This window comes from Gymnoscopelus braueri (assembly GCF_963280865.1).
Source record: "Gymnoscopelus braueri genome assembly, chromosome: 5".
Lineage (NCBI taxonomy): Eukaryota > Metazoa > Chordata > Actinopteri > Myctophiformes > Myctophidae > Gymnoscopelus > Gymnoscopelus braueri.
Window position 1 is genome coordinate 8,501,625 of NC_137606.1, and position 15,290 is coordinate 8,516,914.

General features: G+C 43.3%; 1 protein-coding gene across 1 annotated transcript in view; it reads left to right on the forward strand.

The window, feature by feature from the left end:
* The window catches only part of elna (elastin a), a 115,854-nt gene that overhangs the window by 98,054 nt on the left and 2,510 nt on the right, over window positions 1–15,290 (forward strand). The window contains exons 48-56 of the mRNA XM_080428676.1: window positions 1,257–1,376; window positions 2,993–3,040; window positions 5,726–5,773; window positions 6,355–6,402; window positions 6,974–7,021; window positions 7,719–7,775; window positions 8,766–8,798; window positions 10,357–10,392; window positions 14,698–14,760. Of these exons, the coding sequence (XP_080284802.1) occupies window positions 1,257–1,376; window positions 2,993–3,040; window positions 5,726–5,773; window positions 6,355–6,402; window positions 6,974–7,021; window positions 7,719–7,775; window positions 8,766–8,798; window positions 10,357–10,392; window positions 14,698–14,760 (501 nt within the window). The remainder of the gene's footprint in view (window positions 1–1,256; window positions 1,377–2,992; window positions 3,041–5,725; window positions 5,774–6,354; window positions 6,403–6,973; window positions 7,022–7,718; window positions 7,776–8,765; window positions 8,799–10,356; window positions 10,393–14,697; window positions 14,761–15,290) is intronic.

The window sequence follows — 15,290 nt, forward strand, 5'->3', positions numbered from 1 at the left end:
GTTACTGAAACATTATTCATACTGATAAAATGCTCCTGCCCTTGGAAAGACACTTGGCATACAGTATACAGGGTTCCATTGATTAATTCCTGCTGTAACGACAGAAAACTGGCTTTTTGTGCTGATTGCTTTCTATTTAACGACTCAGCAGATGTATTTAATGTAGTGTTAGTTTCTCCATCTTGTTGAAACCCATCAGTGCAGCTTATTTGAAGGATTTGTTATCTTCCTGCCTAATTTATGCTTGATTTATTAGGGGTGTCACAATATATCGTACCCACGAAATATCACATTTTGATATTATCGGACAAAAGACTGTTATCACAGGAGTGGATATGGTGTGTGATGAAATTAAAGACGACTATAAACACAGTAATCATTGATTAGTTCTCATCACTGACTGTCTTCCTCCCTTTTCATGGGCTTTTGGGAAGAAATGAAAGTAACTAGAGTCACAGCTGATTCTTGTTCAATGAGCCTCGTTGTCAAGAGGGAATAATATAGCCTGGAAACCAGACGAATCTGCCACAGCTAAAAAAGAATTGGCCTGGGAAGATTGGTCTGGCACTCCTCGGTTTGAATTACATTTCGCTCACCCGAGAGTTGTGAGTGACCAATCAGAACCCACTATACATTTTTTGCTGTGACGTTTGAATCTGTTTGTAACCGCCCCTTGGAAATGAATCTTCCACACCGAAGTTCCAGACTAATATCTATGCGGTGATATTAGTCTGGCCATGACAGGCTACCAATAATACGTTGCATTTTTCTGCAGGATCAAATAGATATTTAAGATTGCGTCAAAGGATTTAGAAGCGACCATTTGATATCATTTAGAAATAAATGTTATTAAATGTATTATTAACTCAATTCCACCACAGAAAACTGAAGATGATGGGCAATTGTTCCAATGATTATTGAAAAAAAATATATATTATTGTGAGCCCAATATCTTGTAGTGTATCATGAATTTAGTGTATCGTGACACCCCTATGATTTATACTTTGTCGTACGGCGAAGTATGACGGGTATGATGGAACATAACAAGCATTATACGCTAAAGTCTTCATTTGAATCTTCATGATACTCTTGATTCTCTTGACTCTTGATTCCTCTTGATTATACTATGTAGTCAGACACTGTTGCTTGTCAAGAAGAACAGATCAGTTCTTTCGGGCAAGCGACACCGTTGGGTGATGGAGTGTACAGTAAATAAAGCTTTATTTGGGTGTCTAAAGCAGTCTTGTTCCCATCAGGTGGGGTGAGGTATCCGGGTGCTGGTTACGGACAGGGAGGAGGTGGAGCTGCTGGTTACGGACAGGGAGGAGGTGGAGCTGGAGTAGGAGCAGGAGGAGGAGCTAAACCACCCAAACCAGGTACTGGACCAATCATCTGATTTGTAGCAACTGACATATTATGTTCAAAATATCAAGCTGTCCCTTTGACAGAGTTATACACATTGGTGGAAATGGAAGTACATTTACTCAAGTACTGTTACTGTACCTAACCACTTAAGCCCTGGCTATAATATATGCTTCGTCGTATGACAAATAGCAGCCGATCTACAAGCTCTCAAGAGGCGATGCATGGTGAGCTTGTAGATTGTGTTATTTTCGTGCAACACGGACGAAGTATAAAATCGTTGCAGAAACCTCTTATCTCCATATTTCAACGTTACGTTTTTCCGTAAATTAATGCCTACTTCATCATCATCATTTTTATTTGGAATTCTGAAAAGTAACTTTAGTAGTTTTGGACATAAGGAGGTTTCCACCCCGACAGCAATGAAATGGTTCTTAATTGGTTAATAACTGTATGAGTGATGTCAAGTCAAGGCTATTTTATATTTATTCTGTCAAAGTAACAGCGTTTTACAAAAAACACATGAAGATCCCTGAGCCCTATATCAGAACCAGACAGTGTATTCTTACAGAACTGTTGGGAACTGACCTTTACAAATGAGGAAGTTAACTGAACACATTTCCCTGTGGAGGCTGAATTAGCACCATCTTGTACAACATCAAAGTGGAACTGCAGATGGCATGACCCTCTGGAGAGCCTAGATAAATGCACAACCTAATAGCTGCTCTACCAAAACCAGGGAAGTTAGACGAAGGCTTTTCACTGACTTCAAAAGAACATGGCAGCTTTTTTTTACTGCAGTGGCTAGTCTGCAGGAGTCAAACTGTCTATAAGAGGGTCGGTCTGTGTGTCCGGCTAATCTCGCAAACCACTGGGCTGATCAGCAAAATGTCTTGTGCACACTGCTAGTAGGCCACAGACGAATTCCTCCACTCATTTCTTTTCCACCACATATGCTCTTTTTTTGGGGGGGGGGGGGGGGGGGGGGTTCTGATTTTTATTTTATTTTTTACAGTACAGTAGAGATGGACAGGAAACAGGGAGAGAGAGACGGGGAGTGACATGCAGCAGGCTCGATTAGAGCCTACATGTGGTATACACCTTAACCACTAGGACATTGGCGCTCCCTCCACCACATAATGTTTCATACTTTTTGAAATATGACTATTTATATTATTCGTAGTAGTAGCATTACTAGATTTAATACTAACTTTAATTATATAATGGGACAAGGTTTCAGCTTGCTCCATTTTGGAGTCATACATCATAGATGACTGATGTCACAGGCTGGCCACATGAAGTCCTAGATCCACATTGGAGCAACACCGTTGTCATTGTGGATCCAGAGATTCATTTCTTTTTGATCTTTATATGGTATTGTAATCACTCCTGTCTGTGTATTTGTCCTGTATCTGTGAACAACATCTGTACAGGAACACTGAAAATAATCAACTTAGGGTGGAAAAAAAGCCAAATGTCAAGGTCACAATCAAGGTCAAGATCAAAATGACAGAATTGGTGTGAACTCAGGACCCACTGTGTACGATCATCTTCATTTATTTTCAGTTACCTGTACAGTATACAGTACATTCATAGAGGATTGTGATGTTTTACCCTCTCATATCCATAGGTTATGGTAATCTGGGAGCCGGTGGTGCTGGTGGATATCCACAACAAGGTATGTATGTACACTAGAGATGCACGGCGGTTTTAGCCGTGGTTGCCGCAGTTAACCGCAGTTTGGGTGGATTTGGGTCAATCAAATATAATTATTAATTAATATCGGATAAACCGCGGGTGAAATATTGCGGTAAATAAATGAATGACATTTAATATATCTATCCATAAAATAGCTAAATCTCTGCGTGCTTGTGTCTGTGTGAGTGTGTAGAGCAGCCTCTGTGCGATGCGATCACAAAATGCATTGATTTAGCCTATGGAATGTCGGTGCGTCTTTTTTCTTTTTTTTTAACCGCTGCTGCTGTGCTGCGCTGAAGAGCAGTGCGCTCTGTATGTTGGATTCCGCATGTGCGGCATCCAACAGTTGGATGCCGCACAGTTGGATGCCGCACCGATATTCCATAGGCTAAATCAATGCATTGTGTGATCGCATCGCACAACTAATACTAAAACTAACGGGGAATACCAGAAAATAATAATATTTTGACATACGGGAAAAACGGTTGGTGCGGATGCGGATATTAAAATTGGATAATATAATTATTGCGGTTGGATAACGGATGGATAATTAATTTGTACCGCGGATTCGGATGACCATGAGAGGCCATCCGCGCATCTCTAATGTACACAGTACTGCAAGGACCCCCAAATTGCCATAGCCTCTGGCCCTACTGCTGCTGCGTCTTCTTGTCGTGTCCACGGCCCTACTGCTAAATGGCAAGATAAATACATAAATAAACTAGAAAATGTGCTCCTCGGAGCACAAGTCTCCGCCAGCAGACCCGTGCTATTTTAATCAAATGAAATCACTTACACAGTAATCTTTGCTGTGTCATGTTGTCAGCATTTGTGGCTCGTCTTCGTTTTTTGTCATTTAGGGATTCTTTGTCTCTGTTTAGTGTTCTTTGTCTCTGTTTCTTAGCTTTGGCCTTCTGCGCCTTTGCTTCTTCATCGGGTTTCAGACGATGATTTGCTGCTTCTTCAGTTTGCGTAATGGGAGTTAGTTTCATTGTGTGATCTCAGCTGTGATCTCTGTTTGTACTGTAAAGTACTGTATTTATATAAATATATATTACATATTGTGATGTCACGTGAAACTTGACCAATGTTAGGTGTTCTCAGAGGGACACACACACGCACGGACGGGTGATTTGTACTGGAAGGTACTGTTCCAATCAAGACTGATTGATCCTGTCTTACCTCACTTCAAAAAACATAAATGGCTTTTTGAAGTGACACACCTATTTATAGGATTTTATTTCGTCATGCGTCCCTCTAGCCAATCGAAAGCATTGGTGTCGACATATTGTCACGTGTCACGTGGAGCTTGACCAATGTTAGCTTGGCTAGGGGCGGGGGGGGACACAGCGGGACAGAACGAAAACATACTCTCCACCTCTGGCGGAGACAATAAAAATGGTGAACAGTGTAATAGTCACATGTTCCACCTTTCTCTTCCTCTCTGCCTGTCGGTGAAGGATGAGCGTTATTTCATAGCCACAGCCTTATTGGTCACAGATATTCACACCCATACCGCCACAACCTTTAGATGGTGTTGTAATCACTCCTGTCTGTGTATGGGCAAAAAACTGGTTTTGGTCACTTTGTCCTTAGGCCCCAACCATAAAAGTCTGTCCCCCTTTCGTCCATACATGGGCATATTTTGTACCTGTTTTCTCCAAAACTGGTTTTGGTCACTTTGTCCTTAGGCCCCAGCCATAAAAGTCTGTCCCCCTTTCGTCCATACATGGGCATATTTTGTACCTGTTTTCTCCAAAACTGGTTTTGGTCACTTTGTCCTTAGGCCCCAGCCATAAAAGTCTGTCCCCCTTTCGTCCATACTTGGGCATAGACACAGGCTGACACGTCATGTGAAGTCTGGGTCTGGCAGAACCAGGTCTCCTGGTCTTGTTTTTGGGCGGTGAAACCACCCCTATATGTGAGGTTTGGATATTTGCACCCCCAATCCTGCGCTGTGATTGGCCACCAGTGTACCCCCCTAACCCTGCACCGTGATTGGCCAATCACAGTCTATTCAGGACTCTGATTGGCTAGTGACACATGACACATGTGCATAGCCCTATAAATAGGACTATGCACTTAAAAAAAACACATTTATGTTTTTTTTAAAGTTAGGGGTGTACAATGGTTGGTCCACAATATTACTTTTCTTTAAGTGAACTTCCATCACTGTGATGACCACTGTGACCACACCGCCCACTTCACACTGGGTGTGATTTTTTTATACTAGATATAATACTAACTTTAATTATATAATGCGACAAGGTTTCAGCTTGCTCAATTTTGGAGACATACATCATAGATGACTGATGTCACAGGCTGGCCACATGAAGTCCTAGATCCACATTGGAGCCACACCGTTGTCATTGTGGATCCAGAGATTAATTTATTTTTGATCTTTATATGGTATTGTAATCACTCCTGTCTGTGTATTTGTCCTGTATCTGTGAACAACATCTGTACAGGAACACTGAAAATAACCAACTTAGGCTGGAAAAAAAGCCAAATGTCAAGGTCACAATCAAGGTCAAGATCAAAATGACAGAATTGGTGTGAACTCAGGACCCACTTTGTACGATCATCTTCATTTATTTTCACTTACCTGTACAGTATACAGTACATTCATAGAGGATTGTGATGTTTTACCCTCTCATATCCATAGGTTATGGTAATCTGGGTGCCGGTGGTGCTGGTGGATATCCACAACAAGGTATGTATGTGCAGTACTGCAATAGACAATTGCCATAGACTCTGGCCCTACTGCTGCTGCTTCTTCTTGTCGTGTCCACGGCCCTACTGCTAAATGGCAAGATAAATACATAAATAAATAAAAATGGTGAACAGTGTAATAGTCACATGTTCCACCTTTCTCTTCCTCTCTGCCTGTCGGAGAAGGATGAGCGTTATTTCATAGCCACAGCCTTATTGGTCACAGATATTCACACCCATACCGCCACAACCTTTAGATGGTGTTGTATCCTGTCTGTGTATCTGTGAACAACATAACTCAAGAACAGATGGGCAGATTTTCATGAAACTTGGTGGGAATGATCAGTACAGGACCACTGAAGAATTATCCAACTTTGGGTGTAAAAAAGGCCAAATGTCAAGGTCAAGATCAAAATGACAGAATTGGTGTGAACTCAGGAATGGAGGTGCTGTAGCGTTTACAACCCAGAGGTGTAAAACAGAACCCACTGTGTAGGATCAGCTTCATTTATTTTCAGTTGCCTGTACAGTATACAGTACATTCATAGAGGATTGTGATGTTTTACCCTCTCATGTCCATAGGTTATGGTAATCTGGGAGCCGGTGGTGCTGGTGGATATCCACAACAAGGTATGTACAGTATGTGTGTACTGCAAGGGTTCCCAAACCTTGCCATGCCACAAAGACCCCCACATTGCCATAGACTCTGGCCCTACTGCTGCTGCTTCTTGTCGTGTCCACGGCCCTACTGCTAAATGGCAAGATAAATACATAAATAAATGAATAAAAATGGTGAACAGTGTAATAGTCACATGTTCCACCTTTCTCTTCCTCTCTGCCTGTCGGTGAAAGGATGAGCGTTCTCTCATAGCCGCAGCCTTATTGGTCAGAGATATTCACCCCCATGCCGCCACAACCATATCCCCACCCCCCATCCCCAATGTCTCATCCCCCATTTTTTTCTTGGTGGGAATGATCAGTATAGGAACACTGAAAAGTTTGACCAACTTTGAGTGCAAAAAAAGGCCAATTGGTCAAGGTCACAAATCACAATCAAGGTCAAAATTGTATTAAGAATGAATGAAGTATTGGTGTGAACTCAGGGATGGAGGTGTACTGTGTGTTTACAACCCAGAGCTGTAAAACAGGATCCGCTGTGTACGATCATGGTTTGTGATGTTTTACCCTCTCATGTCCATAGGTTATGGTAATCTGGGAGCCGGTGGTGCTGGTGGATATCCACAACAAGGTATGTATGTGTGTACTGCAAGGGTTCCCAAACCTTGCCATGCCACAAGGACCCCCAAATTGCCCCCGGCCCTACTGCTGCTGCTTCTTCTTCTTGTCGTGTCCACGGCCCTACTGCTAAATGGCAAGATAAATAAATAACCAAATGAATACAATAAGTCACATGTTCCATCTTTCTCTTCCTCTCTGCCTGTCGGTGAAGGATGAGCGTTATCTCATAGCCGCAGCCCTACCTATTGGTCAGAGATATTCACCCCCATACCGCCACAACCATATCCCACCCCCCATCCCCAATGTCATCCCCCACTCCACCCTCTAACCCTAAACCCTCGCCCATAATCTGGGTAAAATAATTTACTATTTAAGCACATCATACAAATTGTATGCAAATTAAAAGGGGAAAAAGCTAGCTAGCCAGACCAATGAGCAATATTGGTGTCAAGGTTGGAAGCAGTTGGACTACTGAGCCATGATCCACAGCTTGGCTCACACACACAGTATATAATAGCCTTCACTCTTGTTGTTTCTCTACATTGTGGTAGATATTTGCACCAACAGGACAGGAACTGAAACATATTTGGTATTCATGAACAGGACCTGGCTTAATTTCAACTGCTAATGCTGATGCTGTAATGATGTTGTTATACGTGTCTTCTTCAGAGTTTGCTGAGTGTCTGTCAATTACGTTTATCTTACAGGTGCAGGTGGCTGGGTTCCAGGTTATGGAGGTGGCTATCCACAGCAGGCTTACCCAGGTAATTGTGTGTGTGTGTGTGTGTGTGTGTGTGTGTGTGTGTGTGTGTGTGTGTGTGTGTGTGTGTGTGTGTGTGTGTGTGTGTGTGTGTGTGTGTGTGTGTGTGTGTGTGCGAGTGCGTGCGTGCGTGCGTGTTATGTGCGAGAGAGAAAAAGCGAGTTTGTGTGTGTGCGCTCGCGTCTGATGAGCGGCTGACTTGTGAATGAAGCCAGATAAGGTACAGTAGATGTTCAACAGAATATGGGACCTTCAATGATGAATGCAGAATAGAGTTATTTTGTATACTGTGACCCGAGAGGACCTGCCATTGTACCATAAATCACTGACAACAACCTGCAGGTCCTGGAGGACACAGTCGTTTATCATCGTGCTGGAGCAGAACAGAACACCTACAGGGTTGGCTTCGACCTGCCAGGACCTTCAGATGCAATATGAGAAAAACACAACCTACCGTTTGAACGGTCCCGTGAATTTGGTTGAATATGATTTTAACCTCCTTTGTGCCTATTTTGGGCATGTAATTATAGAATAATATTTTTTGAAAATGTTCCAAAAGTTGCACACAAAACTACAAGCTCACAATGCCTTGCGATAGCTTGTAGTTATGGCTATTTGGGGAAAAAATGTAATAGGCGTGGTTAAGAAGTGGTTAAAGCGACGTTAAACATTAGTAGTACTGTATATTTTAAACTACAAAATATTGTCCATCTTCATCTATTGATTCTGTGCTCTGTAAACGAGACACCGTTATTAGCTATTCTATTCACTCACATAGCACTGCAAGTGAGATCTCAAAATCACACTTTTAGTACATGCAACTAAAGTAGAGTTTGTCAGTAAGAGTCCATACACCCCCCCCCCCACCCCCCTCTCTATTTTGCCCCCTTGACGGTGTCATTGGGGGCGTCACATCGAAATTGGTGACCTATAGGAAACCTCCGTCTAGGGTAATATGCGGTTGTTTAACTGTTCATCCCTGTTTCTGGATCAGGACGTGGATTTATGCCCCGCTGCAGACATACAGGTAACACAGATGGAGAACAGACAGACAGACTGACCCCTCACTTCCTGTTCAGTGCTAATAACATCAAAGAGACGGCGAGAGGGGAACTGCTAAAGATATCTGCATGGAAAGGCCATCTTCCCCCTCCCTTCCAGTCATGGATGGATGGGAATTATGTTTACATTGGCTCTTTTCCCTGGTTTTGGTGGCAAAGTCCTGAGTGTTATTTAGACCCCGAGAGTGTAAAGATTGACCTCTTATAGGTTATGTTCACACTATCCGCCTATAGTGAAAAAAATAAAATAAAAGCAAATGCGAATGATTGAAACAGATTGGTTGAAATGGACTATAACTCTGGAACATACCAAATATTGACTAGTAGGTGTGATGTGAAATTAATCAAAATTGAGCGGTGGCATATATATATAGATCCTCTATAGACAAGCTGCCAGAGACAGACATGGAGTGGCTGTATGTCTCCTTCCCCCGCTGCTCTGCTGCCGAGCAATGTCTGCTGTTTTGAGTCGTCTGTCTGGAGCAAAACGCTGCTGGACCACAACTCACGTATTAATGGCGATATATTAATAGGCCTACCTTTATGAAAATACAACTCGACTATGAATATAGTGAATAAGTAATGTAATGTAATTATATTAGGTAATAATAGGTTGTCTTTGTTGAATTGAGAATAGTGAAATAGGAAGCATTTCCAGACAAAGTCTTGAGGAAAGCCGCTCCTGCTCGATCAGCTGATAAAAAGCGTTTCTGCATCATATGCACATTTCTCAAAATGTTTAACTATTAAACTTTTGCAAGCGCTCCGCTCTGCAGAAAATGTGCACTGACCACCTTGGCCGATGGCCGCTATGTGGTTACCGATTGCAATTGTTTTCCCTTTAATGCGGATAGTGTGAACCTATCCATATGGTTACATTTTTACACTTTGAGTTCAAATAGCACTCAGGATTATGCTGTGTACTTTGGCCCCCTCTTATGCTCTTTGACCCCTATGCTAGTCACTTTCATCACCATTATGTCACTTTAGCCTTAGTACCCGCGCACAACGTAGCTTTAGCTTTAACCTTCCATCGCAACGAAAAAAACTGCTAACTTGTGGCTCATGAAAGAAAGCATCTGCCACACTGCCATACACTTCACATTAAAACTGAAAAGTCTTATCAAAATATGAATTAATTTTGTCTGGTGAACAAATAAAAATAAATAAATATATGTTAAATATATGTATGTATATGTCATCAATTCTCTGACGCGAATTCATGTCTTTTCACTTTTAACATGAAAATAATTTCACCTGCAAGTGCTCACACTCACACAAATACTGCAGAGATTAATTGGCAGTTCAGGGGTGGGCAATCGTGTCTTTACGATCGACCGGTCGATCTTGAGGAGCTTTTGAGTAGATCGCAGAGCGATGTGAAAACTATCATTCAGACCGTCCACCAGCATCCAATCACATTCAGGCCTGGCTGGCTTGAATGTGGACCCCAACGGATCAACTAAGGCTGTTGTAACAGATTGTCATTGATTGTGCCCAATGTGTGTGTTCTCTCTACTGTAGGTGGATACGTACCAGCACCTCTCACTCCTCAGCAAGGTAACAGAGTCTCTTTTCAACACTCACCTAAACATTTTTGTACCACAGTTGGAGAGGGATTCACAGGATCTTCAGTCATCAGAATGTCACACAAACCTTGTCTTATTTGCTCTATTTAAAGGGGTGTAAGTGATATGTTTAAAGGTTAAAGCTTTATCTTCCGATAGTAATCATTGCTATATAGAGTGTTTGTGCAGTAACAGGGGTCTCTCCAGCTCTTTATTAACGACCGCCTCATTACACGTACCGGGGTCTCGGAGACTCAGGGGGAAGAAAGCGTGCCGTCGGGATAATCCGTTCCATAGTTATGGGCAGTTGAATGTGGCTTGTTTTGGCCAAAAACAACAGAAAGCAGAGAAAATTTGACTACAATACTCAACGATACCAGCTTCATTTTGTTGTGATCACGTGATTTCTGGGTGTACTCTTCTTGGTGATCCTGGGATCATTCACAGGCTGCGGAAGAGCGCCCTCTATCGTAAAACCACTGATAACACAAAATCTCGTCATTCTCGTCATTGGCGGTGTGAGCCATTGCAAAATCTGACGAGAAATCTAGTCATTGGCAGTCAAAGAGTTAAACAGAAAATACATCAGGAGAGAGAACCCCAAAAAGATCATTTATCAGCTTAAATTTGAGAGTCTTCCAGTTCCAGTTTTGTCAGCTTTTTGTCTCCGCCAGGCCGAAAGGCATGGCGAGAGAGTATGTTTTCGCCCCTGTCCGTCCATCCGTGTGTCCGTGTGTCCGTGTGTCCGTCCGTGTGTTAGCAGCTAATCTCTGGCACCGTTGGCCCGGTCGCTCCGAAACTGTGCACACACACTCCCTGGATGCCAATTCAGAACCTCTGCCCCAATTTTTTCACATGGGCCTGTTATAGCGCCACCAGGAGGCCGATTTGTGCAAAACCCTTTTTTTTTTACATTACTCCTACAGATTTTATCCAAACGTCATGCAAATCGGTACACAGTATCTCTATAGTCATTTCATCAACACAAATCTGTCCGATTTCCCATATTCCATCCTCATTGCCTATGGTTGGCAGAAGGAGCGAGTGCATTCTCCGGCAGCGGCAACAGCCGCGGAACTTCCGCGGAACTGCCGGTGGAGGAGCGGCAGCTCCCGGCAGTGACTGCCGGCGGTGGAGCGTCAGCTGCCGGCGGAGCAGCGGAACTGCCGCGGAAACTGCCGGTGGAGGAGCGGCAGTCGCGGAACTGCCGGTGGAGGAGCGGCAGTCAACTTCTTTTTCCGCCGATAAAGTATAGTTTTGGACCATGACGGAGGCGCGCCGAATCAGCAGACCTTGAGGCCAAGGAGTCGCGCCCGAGCGCCTCCAGGCACGAGTGCCCGCGACGACCGGCCGATGGTCTGCTATTCGACTAAGCGCCGTCCGAGTTATGTACCGATAGGCACAGAATCGTAAATAATATTGGTGGGGACTGCGTTACACAAACGCAGCACACTCCCAAAGCTCGCGCCGCCGGCAGCTCCGCGGAGCTGCCTCGGCAGCAGCCGCTGCCGGAAAATGCACTCGCTGTCCCTCATGGTTGGCTTCCAAAGTTTGCAGGATTGGTCCGTTTTGAACAAAAAGCCTCAAACTATGCACGCAGCTTGCGATTTCCGTGAATTTTCACACGCACATTCCCACTAGGCTGAGGAAGAAATGCCACCCTTTTCACATTGGCCTGTTATAGCGCCACCAGCAGGTCTAATTTAGCAAAACACATTTTTGGAACAAAATGCCTCACATCATGAATGCAGTGTCTGATTGCCGTGAAAGACCTAAGAATAAATGGCACCCTTTTCACATTGGCCTATTATAGCGCCACCAGGAGGCCACAATAACGTACCTGACCTGGCGGAGACCTGTGCTCCGAGGGGCACTTTTTCTAGTTTTTTTTTTTTTTTTCATAATCTCAGTTGTTCATCTTGTATCCTGTATGAGTTCTCACACCTGATTGGATGGAATTGGTATCCTGACCTGAAAATGAATTTTCTGTTTATTAAGAGCTGGAGAGCCGGGAGAGACCCTTGTTACTGAACAAACACTCTATAGTGATAACAGAATCTGAATATGGAGCTTTAACCCTTATTTTAACAAAAAATATATCACTTAAACCCCCTTTACTCTATGGCACACAATGGAAACATTTCAGATTATTTGGATGAGATTAGACTGAGGCGGGGGACAGGCTGCAGATTTCCCTCATCATAGCAGATTACTCTGCCGAAAGGGATTATTTCAAGGAAAGAAAGGCACATTTCTTAGATACCTAACCTCACTGGCTTAATCTCAGTAGGTCTTTGATGTAGCATGTAAATGAAAAGTAGGAAGTTGGCTGGTTATCAGACGAAGCACTCCCTAGTCAAATTATTCTGAGCAACATCTATCTGTTTTCTGAAAGCACGCACCATAACGGTGTTGCAGTGGGAGAAAGTTCTCAATCCAATTTAACAGGTAAATGGTGTAATATTAGAATCACGTACAGTACAGCACAGTTACAGTATGTTATGCTCTGATTGAAAATCTACTGTACAGTCCTTACTAACTTATTCAACAGATACATGTGTTCAGAACACTAAACTAAATAAACTATACAAACAAAAAAGTAAACTAGAAAAAGTGCTCTCCGCCAGGTCAGGTAGGTTATTGTGGCCACCTGGTGGCGCTATAATAGGCCAATGTAAAAAGGGTGCCATTTCTTCCTCGGGCTAGTGGGAATGTGCGGGCATTCATGATTTGAGGCATTTTGTTGCAATTTTTTTTTTGGTAAATTAGACCTGCTGGTGGCGCTATAACAGGCCAATGTGAAAAGGGTGGCATTTATTCCTCGGCCTAGTGGGAATGTGCGTGCAAGTTTTCACGGAAATCGCACGCTGTGTTCATGATTTGAGACATTTTGTTCAAAACGGACCAATCCTGCAAACTTTGGAAGCCAACCTTAGCCAATCAGGATGGAATATGAAATATCGGACAGATCTGTCCTGATCACATGACTATAGAGATACTGTGTACCGATTTGCGTGATGTTTGGATAAAATCTGTAGGAGTAAATGGGTTTTGCACAAGTCGGCCTCCTGGTGGCGCTATAACAGGCCCATGCTCAGGCTCATTATTTAAAAGAGCCTTAAAAAATCACCTTTCAGCAGGCCAAAGGTGGAGGTAGTACCATTTTCCCGTTAGACAGCAGACCCCCCCCCCCCTGTTCTTGTACATATTTTTTTCCCCTCTTTTTTATTTTTTTTGTTGTACATAGTGTTATATATTGTTTTTGGCTGTTTATTTTGTAATGATATTTGAACTGTGGTGCCACTATATATGCCTATGAATTAAATACCAAGGCCCTCATTGGAAACAAGTCCGCAAGGACTTTTATGAACGGACCTGTTAGACAAAGTATTTTAAATGTAACTGTGCTGTTTTACATTTTTTGCCTAATAAAATATTCAATCAATCAATCAATGTGAAAAGTTTGGGGCAGAGGTTCTGAATTGGCATCCAGGGAGTGTGTGTGCACAGTTTCTCAGCGACCGGGCCAACGGTGCCGGAGATTAGCTGGTAACACACGGACAGGACAGGACACACGGACGGACACACAGACGGACGGACGGACGGACAGGGGGTAAAACCATAGAATTAAAAATAATAGAGAGGGCACCTGAAATCCCCTCCCACCCACTTGCATTGAGTTGCTCACCCAGCGCATGAAGCGAATTCACCCCTTCTTCCGGGTTGGAAAGTGTGATGGGCGTAGCCTATTTGGGGCCACTGTGATACGTTCTGCGTCACAGAAGTGACGCGTTTTACGTCACAGAGGTGCGCGGCCCTGTGCGCAAGCTTGTGCGCAAGCTCGTGAGTCGAGCCCATTGGTCGAAACAGTTTTCGCTCGTACATTGTGCAGTGGCCCCATCCGTTTAAGCTGCAGTACCTACGAATGGCCAGCATGTCCATTTCGCTTCAATGCAACCACTGGGTTCTGGGGGCTTGGGTAAAACATACTCTCTCGCCATGCCTTTCGGCCTGGCGGAGACAATAAAAAATATATCATCGCTGTCGGGTGGAAACCTCAAATGTCAAAAATAGCTAAAGTTGCAAATCGACAAGCTCAAAACGTGCCGCTTCGTGCCGCGTTTTGAGCTTGTAGATCTGCTACTTTTGATGCTTTTGTGTGACGCTGTAGTAGAATGATCAAGTAGATGAATATGGAGATAAGAGGTTTCTGCCCGACAGCAACGATATATTGCAGTAATAATATCCTTTTGGGAACCACTGATCAGTCTTGTCTGTCTGTCATCTTCTTTTACAGCCAAAGCAGCCAAGTATGGAGCGCTACAGGGTTTCCTTGGGGGTGCAGGAGGGGCCTACAGAGGTATTACAAAATCATACAAAATACTTTATTACGATATAATATGAACATTATACAGTATACAGACGCTAATGTCACCAGTGGCAGTGACATTTTCTACCAGTCTCAGTAATAATGTAACAGACCTCCAGCACTGTTTGTCTAACCTATATAAGCGAGTCCTGATATTTGGATCTCTCAACAACGCAACATTTAACCCATTCAATCCAGGAACGCATCTTTGTCATTTTAAGATTTTACCGGTGGTCTCTCCGGTAGGAGACTCAAAGGAGACTCTTTGTGTCCCCTACCAAAGAGACTGCCGGTTATCAAATTATTGGTTTAGTAATGCGATAAAAACTAAAAACTGTGTAATTGATAGAAAATAAGTCTTTTTTTTGGGTGAACTACTCCTTTAATGCATATCAAACTGGGGGGGGGGGGGGGGGGGGTCCTCCTTGAAATTATAAATATTGAGAATGACTACCATAGCACTCAAATAAGTCTTCATGGGGTCCACTGGTATCTGAAACTAAACCGTGTTGTGTGTGTTC